General features: G+C 40.0%; 1 protein-coding gene across 1 annotated transcript in view; it reads left to right on the forward strand.

Moving 5' to 3' along the window:
- Window positions 1–13,547, forward strand: part of LOC149452686 (solute carrier organic anion transporter family member 1C1-like) — a 46,279-nt gene extending 32,732 nt beyond the window's left edge. Inside the window, exons 11-15 of the mRNA XM_089689118.1 lie at window positions 1,727–1,892; window positions 1,978–2,162; window positions 2,372–2,436; window positions 2,546–2,663; window positions 12,102–13,547. Of these exons, the coding sequence (XP_089545244.1) occupies window positions 1,727–1,892; window positions 1,978–2,162; window positions 2,372–2,436; window positions 2,546–2,663; window positions 12,102–12,315 (748 nt within the window). The 3' untranslated portion in view covers window positions 12,316–13,547. The remainder of the gene's footprint in view (window positions 1–1,726; window positions 1,893–1,977; window positions 2,163–2,371; window positions 2,437–2,545; window positions 2,664–12,101) is intronic.
- The last annotated feature ends 6,424 nt before the right edge of the window (window positions 13,548–19,971 follow it).

Here is a 19,971-nt window from a genome sequence, read left to right on the forward strand (position 1 = left end):
AGTATCACATCATGCTACCAGTTGTGACACTGACCCTAGCCAAATGCAAAACTACTGAAAAAAAGTCAGAAAAGCTGAGTAGGGGAAAACATGTCAGTGGCCTCCACCTGTAAAACTATTCCTGTTTTGGGAGTTGTCTCATTGTTGCCCATCTAGTGCACCTGTTGTTAATTTCATTAACGCCAAAGCAGCTGAAACTGATTAATAACCCCCTCTGCTACTTAACTGACCAGATCAATATCCCAGGAGTTTAATTGACTTCATGCTATACTCTGATTAAAAAGTGTTCCTTTAATTTTCCTGATCAGTGTATTTTCCCGATCTTTCAGATTCCAAACCTTGGATGGGTTCATTCACATTTGTGTATCTAGGCACGTCACATCCCAATCTACATCTACACAGGAAGAGGCATAGCACTGATCTAGAGATTCATCTAGTACTTGAACAAGATCCTCCTGCTCCCTAGGCAAATGTACCAAAGTGTGTCCCCTTCCTCCAGAGTGAGGACGATCCTTGCATAACAATACACTTTCCTGTGCTTTCTCTGTACCAGTAAGGAAGAGGGTGTTATAAGGATGCTCCTTACATTTATGCAGCTGCCCAGCCTCATTAATAAATTAATGAAGAACAGGATGCTTTCACTGTGATCACTTGTCCACTGTCCTCAGTGTATTTGGAGGTGTTGTCAGCATTGTTTATACAGAGCGAGACACAAATGTAACACTGACAGAAGAGCCCTGCTGATTACATTGGTGGAACTGCTCTGCAAGGCTGTGCTGTCAGTATGACAGCCAGGTCCTGTAGAGTGCTAGAGACAGCTGATGTAGAGGCTGGAAAGGCTCCCTCTTCGACTGTAGCCATTCCAACAACACAAGGCAGGATCATCTATCACTGCTTTGGTCTGACTCTAGGATCATCCTCACCACAAATAAAACTGCAGTTCAGCTTCATTTACCTTACTCCGTAAGGTAAACAATACAGCAGTGCATGTTAGCACTTCCACCTAGCAGCACTTGGATTGTTGGTTCAAATCCCAACCACGACACTACCTGCACAGAGTTTGCATGTTCTCCCTGTGCCCGTGTGGGTTTCCTCCGGGTGCTCCAGTTTCATCCCACACTCCAAAGACATGCTGGTAGGTTAATTGCTCCTGTCTAAATTGGTGCTAGTATATATGAATGTGAGTTAGGGACGTTAGATTGTACACTCCTTGCAGGTTAGGGACTGAAGTGAATGTACAGTATATGTAAAGCAATGCATACATTTACAGCACTATGTAAGTACCTTCAATAAATAATAATTCCATAACCAAGGAATACATTATGCCCCCTTGAAAAGCGCATGTTAATAAACATGCACTCGAAAGCAATTATTAAATAGACCATGTTACTGGGGGGGTGGGGGGAGAAGGGGGTAAACTACTGCAGGTATGAAGTGCAACACACCTGCTGAATCTTTGTTAATAAGAGGTGTGCAAGCCTCAGCACACACAGAAAGTGCAAAAGTTTTGTGTGTTAGAACAGTCTGGAATTCGATGATGATGGGAAGGTTTGGAAGGTGCTGCAAGTATGTGCTCCTCTAGGTTTCTGTAGCTAATGTCTTCAGTAGCCCCCACCCCCCCCTTCCTCCCAGTGACAGGTTCTCTTTAATGCCACAGACATTTTTCATGCATAAGTGTGTGTGGAGCCTCAGAGTTTTAATATATTGTTTTCTCATTTCGTTTCAGGAGTAAAGTGGATACATTTCATGAGAGTAGCCTTTTCTCTTCTTGTAACTCGGAGTGCCACTGTTCGTCCAGCCGGTGGGATCCAGTGTGTGGGGAGAATAAAATAACGTACATGTCGGCATGTTTGGCTGGTTGCACATCATCCTTGGGGGCAGGAAAGTCCATTGTAAGTTTCAACCAGTTCCCATAATCCTCTACTCTGGAGGCGTAGATGGTTCTTTTATCATTTTATCTGCTTTGTGTCCATGTAGGTTTACCATAACTGCTCGTGTATCGAATCTATGGGTTTCTTATCGGCCAATTCATCCGTCAGGCTGGGGGTGTGTCCACCCACTGACAACTGCGCCAGTATGTTTGTAAACTACATCATCTTACAGATAATTTCCACCTTTATATTTGCAATCGGTGGATCTGCATCCTATGTCATCATCCTCTGGTGAGTCCATATACCTCCCAGGTGGCTGCTTTAGAATTTATTGGCACTTTAGAATTCAATATTTTAACAGAGAAACTAAATTTTTGGAAGATAATAATCCATTCCAGGTCACACAGGAGGTTTCTTTTCAGAGTTCATCTGTGGCCACACATTCCTTCTAATGTATGGTGTATACAATGCACTGACCTATCTTCATTTCTTTGCTACAGGTCAGTGAGTCCAGAGCTTAAGTCACTGGCGACAGGGGTCTATATGTTAATGGTGAGAACACTGGGTGGGTATGAATGCCATGGTGGATTCCTTGAAGAGATGATTGGTTGTTTCTGAGATTGGGCTCAGAGGTCAGCTCTGGTAATGTGTGTTCTTTTATCTCCCTATTACAGCTGGAATTCCCGCTCCTATTTATTTTGGAGCCCTTATAGACAAAACCTGCCTGAAATGGGGGACAAAGTTCTGTGGAGGAAAAGGGGCCTGTCGGATGTATGATGCTGAATCCTTCCGGTAAGCTCTTTAATGGAATATGCATGTGCTTCTTTAAACCAAAAAAAATGTTTTTTTGATCTCCATCCTTCTCTATGAAAACTTTACTCAAGACTTCCAATTCTATTCAGCTGTTGCACTTAAGAGGTAAACATGCCAGTCACTAACTGTTTAGCCTTGTTTGCATCCAGCAATTTACACCTAGCACTTGGATTAGCATAGTGTAGAACATACAAAGATGTCTCACTGAGGACAATAATGAAGTGAAATATGTTTCCTCTCTACAGTGATAAGCTGTTATGTGGCTGATAAAGTGTTGTGTCACATGTGGGGGCAACATTTTCTGCCAATCAGTGAGAATTAACACACTAGAAGATCACTTTGTGTATCAAGAACCTACTACTATACTACTTTTGGATTAGCTCATATCATTTCCCAAGGAATTTCCTGAACTTTCTACTCCTAACCAAGTCCCCTTATTGGGCCATTAATTCCCAGTCTTAGTCTCTAAGATAGGACCATCAGTACTTCACCTTAGTCTTTGGGATAAAGCCATGAATCTGGGATAAGGCCACCAATACCAGGCCTTAGTCTCAGGGATAAGGTAATCAATTCTTAGCCCCAGTCCTCAGGATAAAATCTTCAATGCTTGGCCTTAGTCTCAGGGATAAGGCCATCACTGTCTGGCCTTATTTCCTGGGATAAGGCCATCAATGCCCAAGCTTAGTCTTTAGGATAAAGTCAACATTGCCCAGCCGTCTGTTAACGAAATGCGTAGGGTGGAGCCTGTGGATGTGACGTCATGACGTTCCTGATGCTGTTGGCATCTGCGTATGCCGGAGGAAGCTGGGTTTGTCTCTTATGCTGAATATGCTGTTTTTGCTGGTGTCGGCTGGGACACCTTGTTTGTGAGTGCAATGAGATATATAGATTTTTAATAAAATTGTTTTAATGATACTGCACCATGAGCTTTCATCTCTTGATTCCCGAGTACTGCTATGATTATATGAAGAGGCGGTGACCATAAAGCGATATCCTATGTTTTGCTGGAAACCCTCCTGCAGAGTATTGCTTCCAGTCCATATGAAATTTGCTGATGATTCTCCTGCAGAGTATTGCTCCCAGAGCAAAAAGCGCTTATGCTGGTTTATAATATAATCAGCATATAGCTCTGGTGAGTTTATAATTTGGACACTGGAATTTTTTGTAATAATAAACTTTGGTAAAGACACAAAAAGAAAATGGACCATCTGTCACTGGTGTTTGGACTTTATTTGATGCACGTTATTGATATCTGTGTTTTATTATTTGGAATATATGAAAAGTTATATATTTTAGTTGGTATGAGCGAAAATCTATTATTTTATTATTATAAACATTTTGCCACTCTCCAATATTGGTCATGTCCCCTTCACCTCCCATCCTCGTCATGGGCACTGGTTGGCCTTGTCCAGACACTGCCACACATGTATTGAATTCTGCCCAGTTCCAACTCAACCGGCCGAATTTCGATAGCTCTATGGCCAGCTTTAGTCTCTGGGATAAGGCCCTCAATGCCTGGCTTTAGTCTCTGAGATAAAGTCATCAATTCCTATTCTTAACCACTTGAAAACAGGACACTTTCACCCCCTTCCTACCCAGGCCTTTTTTAGATTTCAGCACTGTAACACTTTGAATGATAATTACTCAATCATGCCACACAGTCATACAACACTGTACCCAAATGAAATCTGTATCATTTTTTTGAGACAGATAAAAATGTATTTTAAATCTTTTTATGGTATTTAATGATAACATATAAATGAAAAAAGACCAAAAATTATAAAAAAAAGTTTTTCTTGTTTCTGTTTTTAGGCCAGAATATATTCTGCTACATTTCTTTGGTAAAAATAACTTAAATTAGTGTATATTATTTAGTCTGTGTGAAAGTTACAGAGTCTACAAACTATGGTAAATATATTTAAAAAATGATCAATCCTGATGTACTGACTGCCTCATATTTTTGAGGCCTTAAAACACCATGATTGTACAAATATCTATTTTTTGGAAAGTAGACAGTCCAAGATATTTAGTTAGAAGCAGGGTGAGTTTTTTGGAGTTGTAATTTTTGTCACAAATTTTTGTAAAATTAAGAAATTAAATACATATTTTCCTGCAAAGTTGTTAATTTTTTTTTAAATTTAAATATTTATTGATTTTTCAAATAAACAAGTTATACAAACATACTCATTAAAACCTTAGCATATCATCAAAACATTTATCGTTTCATCCCTCCCTCGTCCCCCCCTCCCCCTACCTATATACCACCCATCCCCCCCCTCCAATCCCTGACCCCTTCTGCTATGCATTTCCCTGTTCATTTCTTGAGATCGTAATCCCTATAAAGGAAGAACAAAATATGTTTCCATATTATTCTATGTTAATCCCCCATAACCGTTAAGGCTAGCCTTGACTTTTTGAATTCCTCCCATTTGTTCCATCTTGTATGGTGACTCTCCATCTTATCTTCATTCAAATGATAAAGTTCCTCCAATTTACATATTTGATCCACCCTATCCACCCAGTCCTTTATTTTCGGCACCTCCTGTCTCCTCCAATACTTGGGTATCAGTCCCTTTGCTGCATTCAAATAGTACAATAAACCAGATTCTTTGTATTTTTTAACTGAAAGCTTAGCACTATGAAAAAGGCAAATCTCTGGGTCTACTAGACTATCAACCTCTCTAAATTTCTGAATCAAGCTTACTAGTTTCCCCCGATACTCTTATATTTTAGAACACTCCCACCATATGTGATACATTGTGCCTCTACCTCCACATCCACGCCAACATAAAGGTGAATTATCTCTACTCAATCTGTGTGCCACACTCGGTGTGATATACCATCTTGCCAATCACTTATAATTCATTTCTAAGTCCTGCATATTTATATTTCTGTGGATTATTCTATACATTTTCCTCTGTTTTTCCGCATCTATTGTTACTCCTATTTCTCTTTCCCATTTTTCTATATATGGAGGATTTATATCTGCATTTATTTCAGTGAGAAACTTTTATATTTTAGAGGTTCCGTGTTTCCCATCTCCCTGTGTACCTAATAAGTGCTCAAAAGGATTCCAATCCTCTCTTATTCTTAAAGGCTTTGGAAGTTTTCCTATAAAGTGTTTCAATTGAAAATAACGCCACTCATTCATTCTTGTAAAAACTCCTTTTTTTCCAATTCCTTAAGTGATCCTATTTCCTCCCCCACCATTATATCTCTTAATTGTGAATCTTCCTTCTTAATCCACTTCCCTGTGATACCTTCTTTACCCGGGGGAAAAAACTCTGTGGACTTTAAGGGCATTAATAATGAATTAAATTCCCATCCCATCTGTTTGTGTAAAACATCCCAAACTCTTAAAACATTAAATGTGAACAAATTGTACTGTCTGCTAATCCTCTGTATTGTGGAGGTAACCATACAATTCCACTTAATTTAGTATTACTTAGTATATTTTTTATTTTAAGCCAGCTTTTCCCCTCTGCATTATATGTCCAGTCAAAAATGTTCGCCATTATTACCGAGTTATAATATCTTTTTAAAACTGGGACTCTTAATCCTCCTTTCTCTTTATTTCAACATAAACTTTCCTGGCTTATTCTTAGTTTTTTATTCCTCTAAATAAATCTTATTAACATTTTTTTAATTGATCTAAAGTATACTTCTGGTAGTTTAGTTGGTATCATTTGAAATTTATATAATATTTTTGGAACAATCACCATTTTTATCAAATTTATACGACCTATCCATGACGGGGTTCCCCCTCCTAATTTCCTTAGTTCATCCGTGATCTCATTTAACAATGGGATATAATTCAATTTATACAAGTTCTTGGACGATACAATTAATTTTATTCCTAGATATTTCAATTCTTTTTCTCTCCAAATAAAGGGAAATTCCTCCTGTAACCTATTTTTCTCTCTATTTGGAAGATTTATGTTTAAAATTTCTGTTTTTGTTGGGTTAATTTTTAAATTTGACATCTCCCCATATTCTTTCAGTGATTTAATTAAATTTGGCAATGTTATCCTTTGGTTTCCCACATAGAACAGCATGTCATCTGCATAAGCTGCCACCTTATGCTCCGCATCTCCTATCCAAATTCCGTTTAAATCTGTATTATTCCTTATTGTTGCCAAAAGACATTCCAATGATAAAACATATAGCAATGGAGACAAAGGGCATCCCTGGCTAGTTCTGTTCTGCATCCCAAAATACTCTGACAATTCTCCATTAACCATGATTGCTGCAGAGGGTTGACTATATAATTTCCTTATCTACTCTCTCATTCTAGGTCCCATCCCCAATACTTCCAATGTATCCAACATATATCCCCAATCTACTCTATCAAATGCCTTTTCAGCATCGATAGAGAGTACCACCGCAGGTATTTTCTCTTTCCTACTTTTTTGTATGAGAAACAGAGACCTCAGTCCGTTATCTCTACCCTCTCTCCCTGGGACAAAACCTACTTGGTCTATGTGTATCCATTCCAACATTAGGTCTTTCAACCTGTTTGCCAGAACTTTTGCATATAGTTTGGTATCTGTGTTTAATAAGGAAATCGGTCTGTGACTTGAACAGTGAGTATCATCTTTACCTTCCTTATGTATGAGAACTACATGGGCTTGTAGGGATTCCCTCCTCATTTCCACCTCTCCTCCCAATGCATTCATATATATCCTCAGTTTAGGTACTAATAATTCTTTATATTTTTTATAATATCTCACTGTGTATCCATCAGGTCCTGGACTTTTCCCAGCTATAGTGCTCTTTAATGCTAAGTGTTATTTCCTCCTGCGTTATTGCTGATTCTAGGGATTTTGGTAATCACTTAATTTTGGTAATCCTGCCTTTTTTAAGTATGTCTGTCTTTTTTCTATTTTTCCTACTTCATCTTTACTGATGGAGCTGTGGGGGATAATATTATATAGCTTATTATATTATTCTTTAAACACTTTAGCTATATCTTTAGTTGAATACATTAATTCTCCTTTGTAGTCTCTTATTTTCTCTATATAGTTTCTAGATTTTTTTTTTCTCTGAGCCCTCATTAAATACTTTCCTGGCCTATCTCCCCATCTGTATCTCTCACTTATCATTTTATTGAACACTCTTCTCTTATCTTCCTCCAGAAATTTATTTAATTCTTCTCTTTTATTTATTACCGTCTGCATAATCTCTTTTGTTACTTTCTTTATGTATCTGCTCTAACTCACAGAGTTCACTAAGAAGCGTGTATTTTTTCTCTTCTTTCCCTCTCCTTTTTTGCTCCAATCGCTATCAGGATTCCTCTAATATAGGCCTTATGAGCCTCCCACACTGTTGCTACGGACACTTCCGCAGAATCATTTTCCTCAAAAAATTTTATCTTTATCTTTATCTGTTTTACATTGCCCTCCTGATTTTCCTCTAAGACCCCCTGGGTGAACCCCTCCTCAGTTTAAACATATAGTTCAATACATACAGTTCAGTTCCCGAACAATATATTAATCTCAGTACTTTTGCTGCTCTCACTCACCCTCTTGTCCCCAATACAGCTTTTCCCCCATATGAGATCTCTGTCATATATGAAGAAAAGGGCTTCTCTGAAAAACATTTCCCGCACTCCGAACAGGTATACAACTTCTCCTCCGTGTAAGATCTCTGGTGTGTGAAGACTGGGCTTCACTAAAAAGTATTTCCCACACTCAGGACAGGCATATGGCTTTTCACCTATGTAAGATCTCTGATATATATAAAGTCTAGACTTATTTGAGAAAACATTTCCCGCACTTAGAACAGGGATATAGCATCTTCCTCATGTGAGGTCTCTGATATATATGCAGGCTGGACTTCTGTGAAAAACATTTCCCGCACTCTGAACAAGGGTATGGCTGCTCCCTCTTGTATTATCACTGGTATACATAAAAATAGGACTTACATGAAATACATTTCCCGCACTCGAAACAGGAATACTTCTCCCCCATGTGAGATCTCTGGTTTCTATGTGATTGAACTTCTCTGAGAGACTTTCCCACACTTTAGGACATCTCTTCTTTTACTCCAAGTGAGGGGTGAGGCGGCTCCAGGTACTCTCTTCTGGGGAACATTGCAGTCGACATTCCCCTCACACAATGAGTGGATTGCAGGGGGGGTTCACCCAGCCCGTTTCCACGTGTCTCCAGCTGCCACGGTCCTGTGTGCAGGAGGAAGAGAGCCGGCATCTCCCTTGCTCCAAGAAACACTGGCCGGCTCCTCTGCCTCCCAGAGCTCCCTTGTGGCAGATCACCTGATTGCCCGGCGTCCACCGAGTTCCTTGGAACACACAGTGCCGGGCCAAGAGCACAGGAAGACCCGCCGTTATGGCTGCCAGTCCCGGAGGTCCTAGGTCCACGCACCCCACCAGGCAAGCCCCCCCTCTGCCCGGCTAGTCTCTCCAGGGCTTCCCACACATCTCTCCCCTTCTCGGCAGGACACTGGAGGTGCTTGGGAGCCGAGAGCCCTCACATCGAGCTCCTGCTCCAAGCCATGGTCAGGCTCCTTCCTGGGTGTGGTCCTCCCTGTTGCTTCCAAAAAATGCAGCCTGTAAGTTGTTCATTTTAACACAGTATAGGCATACACCCCCAAAACACTTTTTGCTGCTCCTCCCAAGTGTGGCAATACCACATTTGTGAGACTTTTTCACAGCCTAACCACATAGAGGGGGCCAAAATCCAAGGAGCAGCTGCAGGCGTTCCAGAGGCATACATTACAAAATGACCCCATTTTGGAAAGCAAACACCCCAAAGTATTTTCTAAGAGGCATAATGAGTCTTTTAAAGACTTAATTTTTTTGCCATAAGTTTTTGAAAAATGCAGATGAAAATGTATTTTTTTTTACAAAAGGTTGTCAATTAATAAGATATTTCTAACACAAAAAAGACAGAAAAACATAGTCAGAATTACACCCCAAAACCCATTCTGATACCCCTTCTAAGTGTGGTGATTGTGTGTGAGACCTTTTCACAGCCTAACCACATAAGAGAGGCCCAAAATCTGAGGAGTACATTTAGGCTTTCTAGGTGTATCTAATTTCCTTACTACCTCTCACATTTTTGGAGGTCCTGGAGAACCAGGACAGTAGAAAAACCTACAAAATTACCATAAAGTACTTTTAAGATACATGGTGAGTCTTTTGAAGACAATTTTCTTGCCACAAGTTTTTAGAAAAATCAGAAAGATAAATGATTTTTTTTTTATAGAAGGTTGACAATGTAATAAGAATTTTTTTCACACACAGCATGGGCATAGTTAGAACTACAACCCAAAACACATTCTACTACTCCTCCAAAATATGGAGATACCACATGTGTGAGACTTTTTCTGTGTCTGGACTGATTATGTACCAGACATCTTATCTTATGTATCACAAAAATCAACCCATTGTGTCAAAACCAATGTACTGTAATGCCATCTCTGTAGTCAGGGAATATAACTTAGTGTAGCATCTCCTATAGCAGCCTCAGTTCTTAACAGCCAAGCAAGCCTAGCCTACCGGTACATGGATGCCCCCAGGAATGCCATATTCACTGGCTAAGAAGTACAGGAGGCTGAAGAAAGGAAGAACAAAAGAGCTCTTGTGGTTCCAGGAGTATAGTTGTCTGCAGAGAATTGCTGGGACTGGTGTCTCTTGGAAACATAGTCAGTCAGACGTGCAGATGGGTCAATGCAGGCAGCAGGGAGAGATATGGTCAGCAAACAGGCAAAGGACTGGTCTAGGAAGCAGGAAGAAATATGGTCAATAATCAGGCCAGGGACTGTAGGCACCTGGCCAGGTATGTAGGCTCTGGCAGGCAGAGGCAACATTGCACTGGTGTGGTAATAATTAGGAAAACTGTTGCTGGCTGCACTGGTCTGATGCCACTGGGGACTAGTGTGGCAAAAATCAGGAACACTGCTGCAGACTTACACAGATCTGGTGACACTGTGACTGGTGTGGCGACAATCAGGGACACTGTTGGTGACTTACACTGGTGTGGTGACACTGCAACTGTTGTGTTGGTGATATGGAATATTGTTGTTGGCATATACTGGTCTGGTGACACTAGGTGTGGTTGTGATCAGGAAAGAGGAAAGCTGCTGCTTGCTGCACTGGTCTGGTATGGTATGGTGGCAATCAGAAACACCGATTCTGGCTATACTGATCTGGTGACACTGTGGCTGATGTGGTGGTGATCAGAGAACAGTGACTGGCTGCACTGTTAGGGCTCGTCCACACATGAGGTCGGGGGAGGGGTCGATAAAACTTGTCAGTTGAGCCATGGTTTTACCGCACCTCAACCGCTACCCCCTTTAACTACAGAGGCAGCAGCTGGGGGTATGCACATGCCGGCGTTGTGATCAGACACAATGGCTGGTGGCACTGGCATATAGTGATATCAGAGCAGCCAGCCATTGTACATGATGACCACCACAGCAGTACAATACTATCATAGTGACACTTCACTTGCTCTGGTGACAGCTTTTAAAAATATCATTATCTAAAATTAAAAAAAAAAAGACATCTATCTTTGGGAAAATGGCGCATGTTACCGATGCGTGCATTATTCCCCTTATTTAAAGGACAGAGCGGCGTCAGCAGCTGATAGCCAAAAACCCTTTGACTAAGAGCTGTCGCTCGAAACGCGTCAGTTCAGGCTTCAGCTGTTTGACGCTACCACCGCCGGCACCACGAGGTGTCCCGGCGGCAACTATATACTAGGTCAGTATCTTTATTCTACTTACTCCATACATTGTATCCTTTGTCTGTATGTGGGAATAAATGTACCCATAGACATACTGCACTATTGGCCTCCTTTGCTTTTTTCTGAGCTCCTGCGGGAGCCAGGTTTATTCGGAGAGTGGTGATCATTTAAGGAGAAGGCTGATCGCAAGGTGTTGGAGAAAGAAGGAGACCTGACCAGATCTGACCAGACCCTAGTTGAATGATTGGAGGTCCTTATGTTATAGAAAAGCGCACAAAGGTTGCGCATCTGGTGAGTGCGCAATTTGTACCCCCATTGTTTCACCGTGCACACAGTCGGTGTCGTCTGGAGAGCTATAGATTGTTTGAGACTTTGTTCACATCCTAACGCTGAACTTACCTTTGGATGTAACAATCCTTCCTCACGTCCTATTAGCCACAGTATAGTGGCGTATATCTGTATGCACAATGACACTTTATACTGCATGAGTTTGTACATGTACATTTACTTTTATCCAATTTTGTGTTAGCGCTGCACCTTTTTATATACTACTATCACATTGTATTGTTACTGTACTGTCTCGTGTATTGTCTCCCAATATAATGTGAGCAAACTGTTGGCGCTATATAAATACTGTGTGATAATAATATTTCCCATGTTTATGTTTTGTGTTTTTATGATCCTATTTAACCCTGTTTATTCCCCTCCACAGAAATACCTTTGTAGGTCTCACAACTGGGATCAGAGCCCCGTCATTCATCCTATTTATTTGGTATATATTTATGGTGAAGAAGAGAGTTTCCAAAAAATCACCAGAAAATGGGACACAGCAGGAAAATGGCAGCACCAAGAAGGAGGCACACCCAGAAGATGCCACTAAAGACGAATGTGCATCACTTGATGTGGAGAAGGAAACCTGCATGTGATGCAGCCCCACTGTGACTTGACTTCTCTCCCGCCTCCGCCGGCATATTACAACTTGTTCAAACTTCCACTTTGGCCATCCCAGTTAGTGGGCACAATCTTCCAGAAATGGCCTACATGTATTAATGGCTCATAGTGAAAATCAGTGCAGGGAAATCACTTTTAACCTCTATTTTCCAGTGAACCTCTCTGTCATCTGTAGCTCACCTGTCTTTTTTCAGCATCTCAGATCACATGGCCTCAATGTAAATTCTATAGCAAGCACATGCTAAAAGAGCAGGTGTTGTGGTCTGTAAAAAGAAAAAAGGGTAATGGCTATAATATTGGCCATGAAAATATTATATATCGTGACATAATTATTATTACTCCTGCATACAATTGCTATATAACCACAATACAAACTTTTTTAAACTGTGGGTGTTTTTCCTTTGCAGAGCTACAAACAGCTGACACTTTTTAGCTGAAGGCAATCTGGGACTTTTAAAACCTGAGGAAGACTGCATTTGGCAGGTTATACACGTAAAGCTTGTTTTTTTTTTTGTTCAACCAGCGGATTGAACAGGAAAAAAAAATATACTCACAGATCCACGCATCTACACAAGCAATGTGGATCTCCCCTGCTGCGCTATTGTATTCTGACAGCAGTGATTTCCCCCTCATCAGAATACACAGATCAGCTCTACAGCCATTGGCTGCATGTGCTAATTGAACAATGGTTTTCCAGTAAGATTGTTTGACAGAAGCCAGTTTAACCAATGGCTTCTGTTGAACAGACAGGGCTACAGATATTGAAATTCGGGTAGTTCCTGCTGGACCTGTCAAGTTTTGATACTTGTATACCCAGCTTAAGATATATAGGGTTAATTTCAGTTCTGGCCAGGATGATTGGAAGCAAGCAATACATCTACACTACTGAGACAACTTACCCCTTACTGCAAAGCCTGCAAAGGGGATCTGTGACTAGGAACAACCATTCTGATGTCTCCAGTATGTCTGACTTCCATCCACTCTTTTTGTTTGTAAAACTTACAGAGTACAGAACATAGGGTCAATGTGAACAGCAACCTCTGATACAGTACTGGATTTGTGTTGTCTTCACATGTACACAGCTTTCTATGTATAATTTGCCTCAACAATCTCCCTAATCAAGCCTCCTTCCACCCCCATATGGACTGCTATGGGCATTTTTACAATACTTTTTTTAAAAAATAAATGTGATAATGTGATAAACATCTATTATATCGTGCTATTTGCAACTTAAATGTGTAGGAGTTGCCACTAATTATAAACCAAAAAACTTTTTGAAATAAAAAACACCAAATGAATAAAGTGTTAAAAGTGGCGCTAAGTAAATATAAGTATATAATAATATATAATATATATAAATATAATAAAAACACATAAATGCCCATAAAATTCAATAATAATAACACAAATATGTGAAAAGTCTGTGATTACTGTCAAAAATAATTACAAACTAAAAAAGTGATGGAAAGTCCATGAAAAAAGTATGATAAAGTAATCCAAAATTTGTATGCAGTGGAATCTTTATCTTCAGTGATTCATATTCATCTTTAAATTGGAAATATGTCCCAAGAAGCTTGGTTGCCAACCACGAGAGTGGAAGGCAAATATTTTTGGTGACTTTACATCCATGTGGGGTATCCTATGGAGCACTTTGTTGTCAGTTTGCTGCACAAGGTGAAATAGAAGATTCATTTCCATGGACTTTTAGATTACGTTATCATACTTTTTTCATGGACTTTCCATCACTTTTTTAGTTTGTACTTATTTTTGACAGTAATCACAGACTTTTCACATATTTGTGTTATTATTATTGAATTTTATGGGCATTTATGTGTTTTTATTATATGGTTTTGTACTTATATTTACTTAGCGCCACTTTTAACACTTTATTCATTTGGTGGTTTTTATTTTTACAATGCTGCTTTCTTCAGTGGGTAGATGTCAGTTATAGGGAGATTTTTCTTACTTATTAATGCAAGAACAATAATTTCAAATAAATGAATGTGATCTTCTGCACCTTTACATGTCAGGAATGCTGCAATAAATATAGAGCCTTACTGTTCCACATTAGACCAGCTGCTATTATTTGTTGGTAAATTATGGAATTGAAGGGTCACAGAATTAATATCTAAGAGCTGAAATTGGATGTGTTTGACTTGGGAGTGAGGGATTTTATGGAGAAGGGGACAGTATATTCACACAGACACAGCATAAATCAGCACAGAGTTTGTTTTTAATACAAATGATACTCATCTTCCCTTTCCCACTGCTGCACCATTACCAGCCAGTCTGTGTTTTCTGTATATGAATGCATTAAGCTCTCCACACACATTACAATCTCACTGTAAAATTTTCTTTAGATTCACCAAAAACAATGTAGTAAAAGGGCCTACCTTTGTTGGGCATCCCATGATATTGTTTGCACAATCACGGCACGTTTGTCACGCAGAAAAATGTGTCACAATCATGGCAAAAACGCCCCGCATTTTCAGGTGCCGTTGAAATTAATGGCACTTGAACAAATGCGCGTTTTCACATTTTCACAGTGCATTTTCAAGTTGCAGGCAGAATCGCAAAGATTCCGCCTGTGATTTGAGACACCTAAGTGTGAATGGAGCCTAACTCTCCATCCAGGTGTACAAGATGAGCCTTCTCATCACAGAAAATACAGACTTACCAGAACCCTAGGTTCACACCTATGTGGATTTCAGTGTGTTTTCCAGGTAGCAGGAATGCACTACAGTCCATTTTACTTGATTCACTATGGATGTAGTTCACATCTGTGCGTTTTGAGCAGGTTCATTTTTTGGAAGGGGTTAGGGACTTTTTTTCCCACAGATTGCGTTTTACGTGTAATAGACTTCAATAGATCTGCGCAAAAAACACACAGAGTGTAGTATACCTGGATCAGGGGCGGACTGACAACTTATGGGGCCCCCAGGCAATAGGGGATCATGGGGCCCCTGTGTCCTTGCCCACACTCAAAGCACACCGAAAAAAGCCTATAAAAGGTACCAGGAGAATTTGATGGGGCCCCCTACTGACCCCGGGCCCTCGGGCAGTGCCCGAGTGCTTGAATGGTCAGTCCGCCCCTGACCTGGAGTAATCACCTATAAAAGTGAGAAAATACCACTTTTTTCCTGGAGTAAATTTTTCCATTGGATCACAAAGATTTTAATGAATTAAGTCCAGAGGTTCCTTCTCTGCTGTTACTCTGCTTTGGAAAGGCTTTTCTTGTCATTATTGTTTTTATACAGCTGGTGCATTTTATTTTTAGTTCACATGGACTAATTTTTATTCCACTTGCATAGTCATTCTTAGATAATTTCTTTATTATGTCAGGTCTTATGTGCCCAAGTCGTCTGTGCCATGTGTGAATGTTACATAGTTACATAGTTAGTCTGGCTGAAAAAAAGATAAAAGTCCATCCAGTTTAATCATTAAAAAAAAAAAAAAAAAAAAAAAAAAAAAAGGTTATCATCCTATACCCACAGTTTGAATGTTTTTCCTCCTTGGCAGTATTAACCACTTCACTGCAGGTCCACTGATACAGTTCATCTGTAATTTTAGCCTTTGCAAGTAAGATATCCCCTTGTGTGATGGCACAACTATTACCTTGGAAGATCACTACAATGCCTTGTTTTGTGAGCTTCTACACTGACAAACGATTAGTTTCAAGAGCAGGGACATACAGGACACTTTTCACAGGTATCTTTCTGGTGACATGCTGGCAAATGGGACAGTAAAGAAAATCATATCCCGTTCCTTCTGATTCCATTATTAGCCCATTAGCTGTGGTGGTTTTTTCTGTTTTACCCTGGTCAAGGTGAATATAGAAACTTCTGTCATTTGTCATGTGACTTGTAGCTCCTGAATCCACACACCATGCCTGCAAAGATGAAGTGCAATTTGTAGATTGAAAAACATATTATCTGAAGAAAAATCAGTTTCTTCCTTCACACATGTGTCCTTTTGTACTTTAGTTTGTTTTTGCATTCTAGCTTTCCAGATTCTGCAATCTGCTTTTAAACAACCTTGTTCCTTGCACACAAAACATTCAAAAACATTCTTGTTGCATGTTACTGGTTTTATTCCTATTTTTCATCTTTAAAGAAGACTCTGCAATAGAGGCATTATCACTGCTAATGCTTTCTGTTTACGCATATATTCAGGCTTAAGTATTCCCGTAACATATTCCAATGTCAGTTCATCATCTGGACATGCATCAATTGCTGTGACAAGCATTTCATAACTTTCTGGTAAACCAAAAGGAATAGTGCTGTGGCATACAAATCTTTTATCATACCTCTCAGGCATTCAACCATTTACAAGGCGTGCCTTATGTAATCCTACATATCTTGGCCTTTCATCAGCTTGGTTTGGTATAGCTTGTTTAATCAAATACAGTTTATTGCAGAGAATAGCTCTTTCATGCACCTTTTGTAATCCTTCCCACATTTCTTTAGCAATTTCACACTTACATATATGTATGATTTGATCATCTTCTATGCTCAGAGAGATTGTGGAATGAGGTTTCTGATCTTCCTCTATCCAGTCATCTGAAGGGTTTTCTGACCTGACTTTATGTATACATTTCCACATACCTTCTCTTATTGGCAGTATTTTCATCTTGAATTTCCAAGATTGGTAATTCTGGTTTGTCAGATTTGAAAATGAAACAATTGTTGCAGCTGTGCTACTCTCCATTTTCTTTTTATATTGTTGCAATCTTCTTTCTGTTGCTGTATCTTGTACCTCTTTTGCTGTAGCAAGCTACACTGACTCACAATGACTGGGTGTCTGGGCCCATAATCTGTTAGAGATTCTGTATATATAGGCCTACAGAACAGACAGAGCACTCTCTAAATGTTTGTTTATCTGCTGCTCTCCTGCAAATAGGAAACAGGAACTTTAGTATACTATAGAGAAAAGACATGAGGTTTTATCATAGGTGCAACTAAAACCTTATAAACACTGCCATCTACTGGTTGAAGAATATATCTGTAGTTGTTGCAAAAAGAATACATGAGCACTGTATTCCAACAGGAACACAATGAGCTGTGACTTGTTTCTGGGATATTATGGAGTTTTGTGTTATGTACAGACTTAAAATCCCACCTGTATGCACAGAGCAGCAATCTGACAATTCTGCCCTTTGCCACGTCTTAGCATGTGTGATAGGGGGATGGTGAAAGCGCCTGTGGGCTGCTCAACCCAATGCTGAATCACAATGTGTAAAATATACGTAGATGTCAAATATCTCAATTTCTGTATAAAAAATTACATAGATGTTAATAAAGAGTTCAGCTCTTTCCCAAAATAAGAAATGATTTACTAAAGGGTCACTCATATCCTGACCTGTATACACTTCAAATACCCAGCGAGGGTAAAGGGGAACTAGAGAAAATAGAAATGTTCTCTGAAACTGATTGGGTAATTGTTGGACCCAAGCCAGGAAAAAAAGACTGTCAGGAAATCAAACTACTTTCTGTTAGACTGTTACCTTTTAAAGTAGAATTCTAGGTCAAGTTTTTATTTTAGTTTTAGATGGAGTGTAGAAGAGATAGAACTGCTATCTGTGTCCACAATGGAGAGATGACCCCTAACTTACTGACCTTGTGACTGGCCCAGGCAGGGACGCACCCTACAGTACAAACCTTTCCCTGCTTAAATGCTTTTACTGTTTTGGTTTTTTTTAAAGTTCAGCAAGAATTCTGGGATGTTATGAACAGAAAGCTAAATGCTTTGCTAATACGCATGTAGGCAGGAGTCTACAAAGGGGATGTTGTGCGTTAACAAGGTAGATAGTCTGCAAAAGTTGGGAAGGGGTTAAGCTTTTAGGGTTAGGCTTTTTGGGTACTGCCTTTCTTCCCGGTTCATGTATAATAAATAGGGGGAAGGCCGGGTCCAAGGAGGGGAGCCAACACATGAGATTGCTGAAGTAGGACTGTTGCACCACGTAAGCCGACTAGGATCCGAAGTCCTAGAGGGAGATCATCAGAACTGGATGGTGCCATGTATGGACTTGCAACTTTTTTGGTATCAGCTGGGCAGCCAGAACATGAGTTAGGGTTTGGACTGTGTTGCACTTGTGTTTGTACTGCCAAGGAGGTTCCAATAAAGTTTGTTAAACTGTTCCTAAGCCTGGTCTGAAGTTACTTTAAAGGGGTGCATGATGGTTTCTGGGGTATGGGAAGAACAGGGCCTGTAAAGCACATACAGGGTACAGAAGCTAGGCCACTACAAAGAATTAACTTGGCAGAAGGTGAGGAGGAAGAGAAGAGTTGCCATGAGTAACCGAGAATTGGTGGAGAGGGTACAGCAGCCTGTCAATAAGCATGTTACCTGACAAGGTAATGGGTCTTCCGCTAGCAAGGGGGTCAGTGTTTTGTCTCTCTCCATAGCAGTCTGTCCCCCCAAAAGTATCTGGGGCTGATCCAGTGGTATGGATATCTCACAGCTTAGCCGCATGGTACCATAGAGCAGAAGGAGTTAAGTAAGTGCACGCATAAGGGCTGCGCTATGTGCACAGATGAGCAGTGTCTTTCCTAAATGCAATATACAACAAAGAAAGCCTGTAGTGACATGGAATGGAGTGCTTCACAGAGGACTCTGTGGCCCTGATTTACTATTGGGCGTGGGCGCATATTCGTGGGCGAACGTCCAATTTTTATGAGCGACTGTCTACTTTTACCCCGCAACGAGATTTACTATTGAGCAGCGCCCATAAGTAGACGCCCAATCGAATTTACTAACAAGATACACGCCCGGAATCAGACTCACAAACCAGACTTGCTAAGAAGCACGTCTAACACCATGAAAAATCACTGCAGAGACATGTTCACTTAGAAATTTGCTTTGCCAAATATCAGGACTTCACTTTAAACAATATCTGCCATTTCAAAAAAAATTAAGAATGTGTTAAAAATAGTTTTTTTTAAAGGAAATCGACACAGTAAAAATCTAGACGCCCGTGCAGTGTCTTTGGCCGATATAACTGAGCATGTGCAGAACACATTTTAGACGTCCTCTGCAGGCGCTTGCTTTTTAGCCACTGCCCAATAGTAAATTTCAGTGTGGATTCCTCTGACAGCCGGCACTCGGTCGCGTCTAGTGTGTTTAATAAACAGCACTAAGCATATCTTTATGTATTCTAATTTGATTTCCTTAGTTCTAGTGATTCTATTTTTGTTTCTTATCCTTTATAATTATTTCTGTAATGATTTTACTTATTTCGAAGGTCTAGATAATATTTATTTTGACAGCTGAATGTAAAAATAAAGGTCTGCAATAAAAAAAAAAAAAAAAATTCTAATATAGGTGTACTATTTGTTATTCTAAATATTCTCTTTTGCTAAGACAAAAACGCCAATGCTAATAAAGCTCACACTTGTGCGCCATCTAGCGAACATATCTGGTATTGCACCTAAAAATGTGCCAGACCTGAGTCTACATTTACTAATAGCAAAGTAGACGTTGGTTAATGAGATTGCTAGACACCGCTCAGAAGACTGACAGGTCTTAATTGATTTAACTGAGTCTGCCTGAATGGTCAGAGTCTGATAGTAGACTCACGTCTTAGTAAATCAGGGCCTGTATGTCACACAGCTACACACAGTGTACGGCTCATA

Source organism: Staurois parvus, unplaced genomic scaffold, assembly GCF_062004578.1.
Source record: "Staurois parvus isolate SC_StPar_1 unplaced genomic scaffold, SC_StPar_1.0 ptg000469l, whole genome shotgun sequence".
Lineage (NCBI taxonomy): Eukaryota > Metazoa > Chordata > Amphibia > Anura > Ranidae > Staurois > Staurois parvus.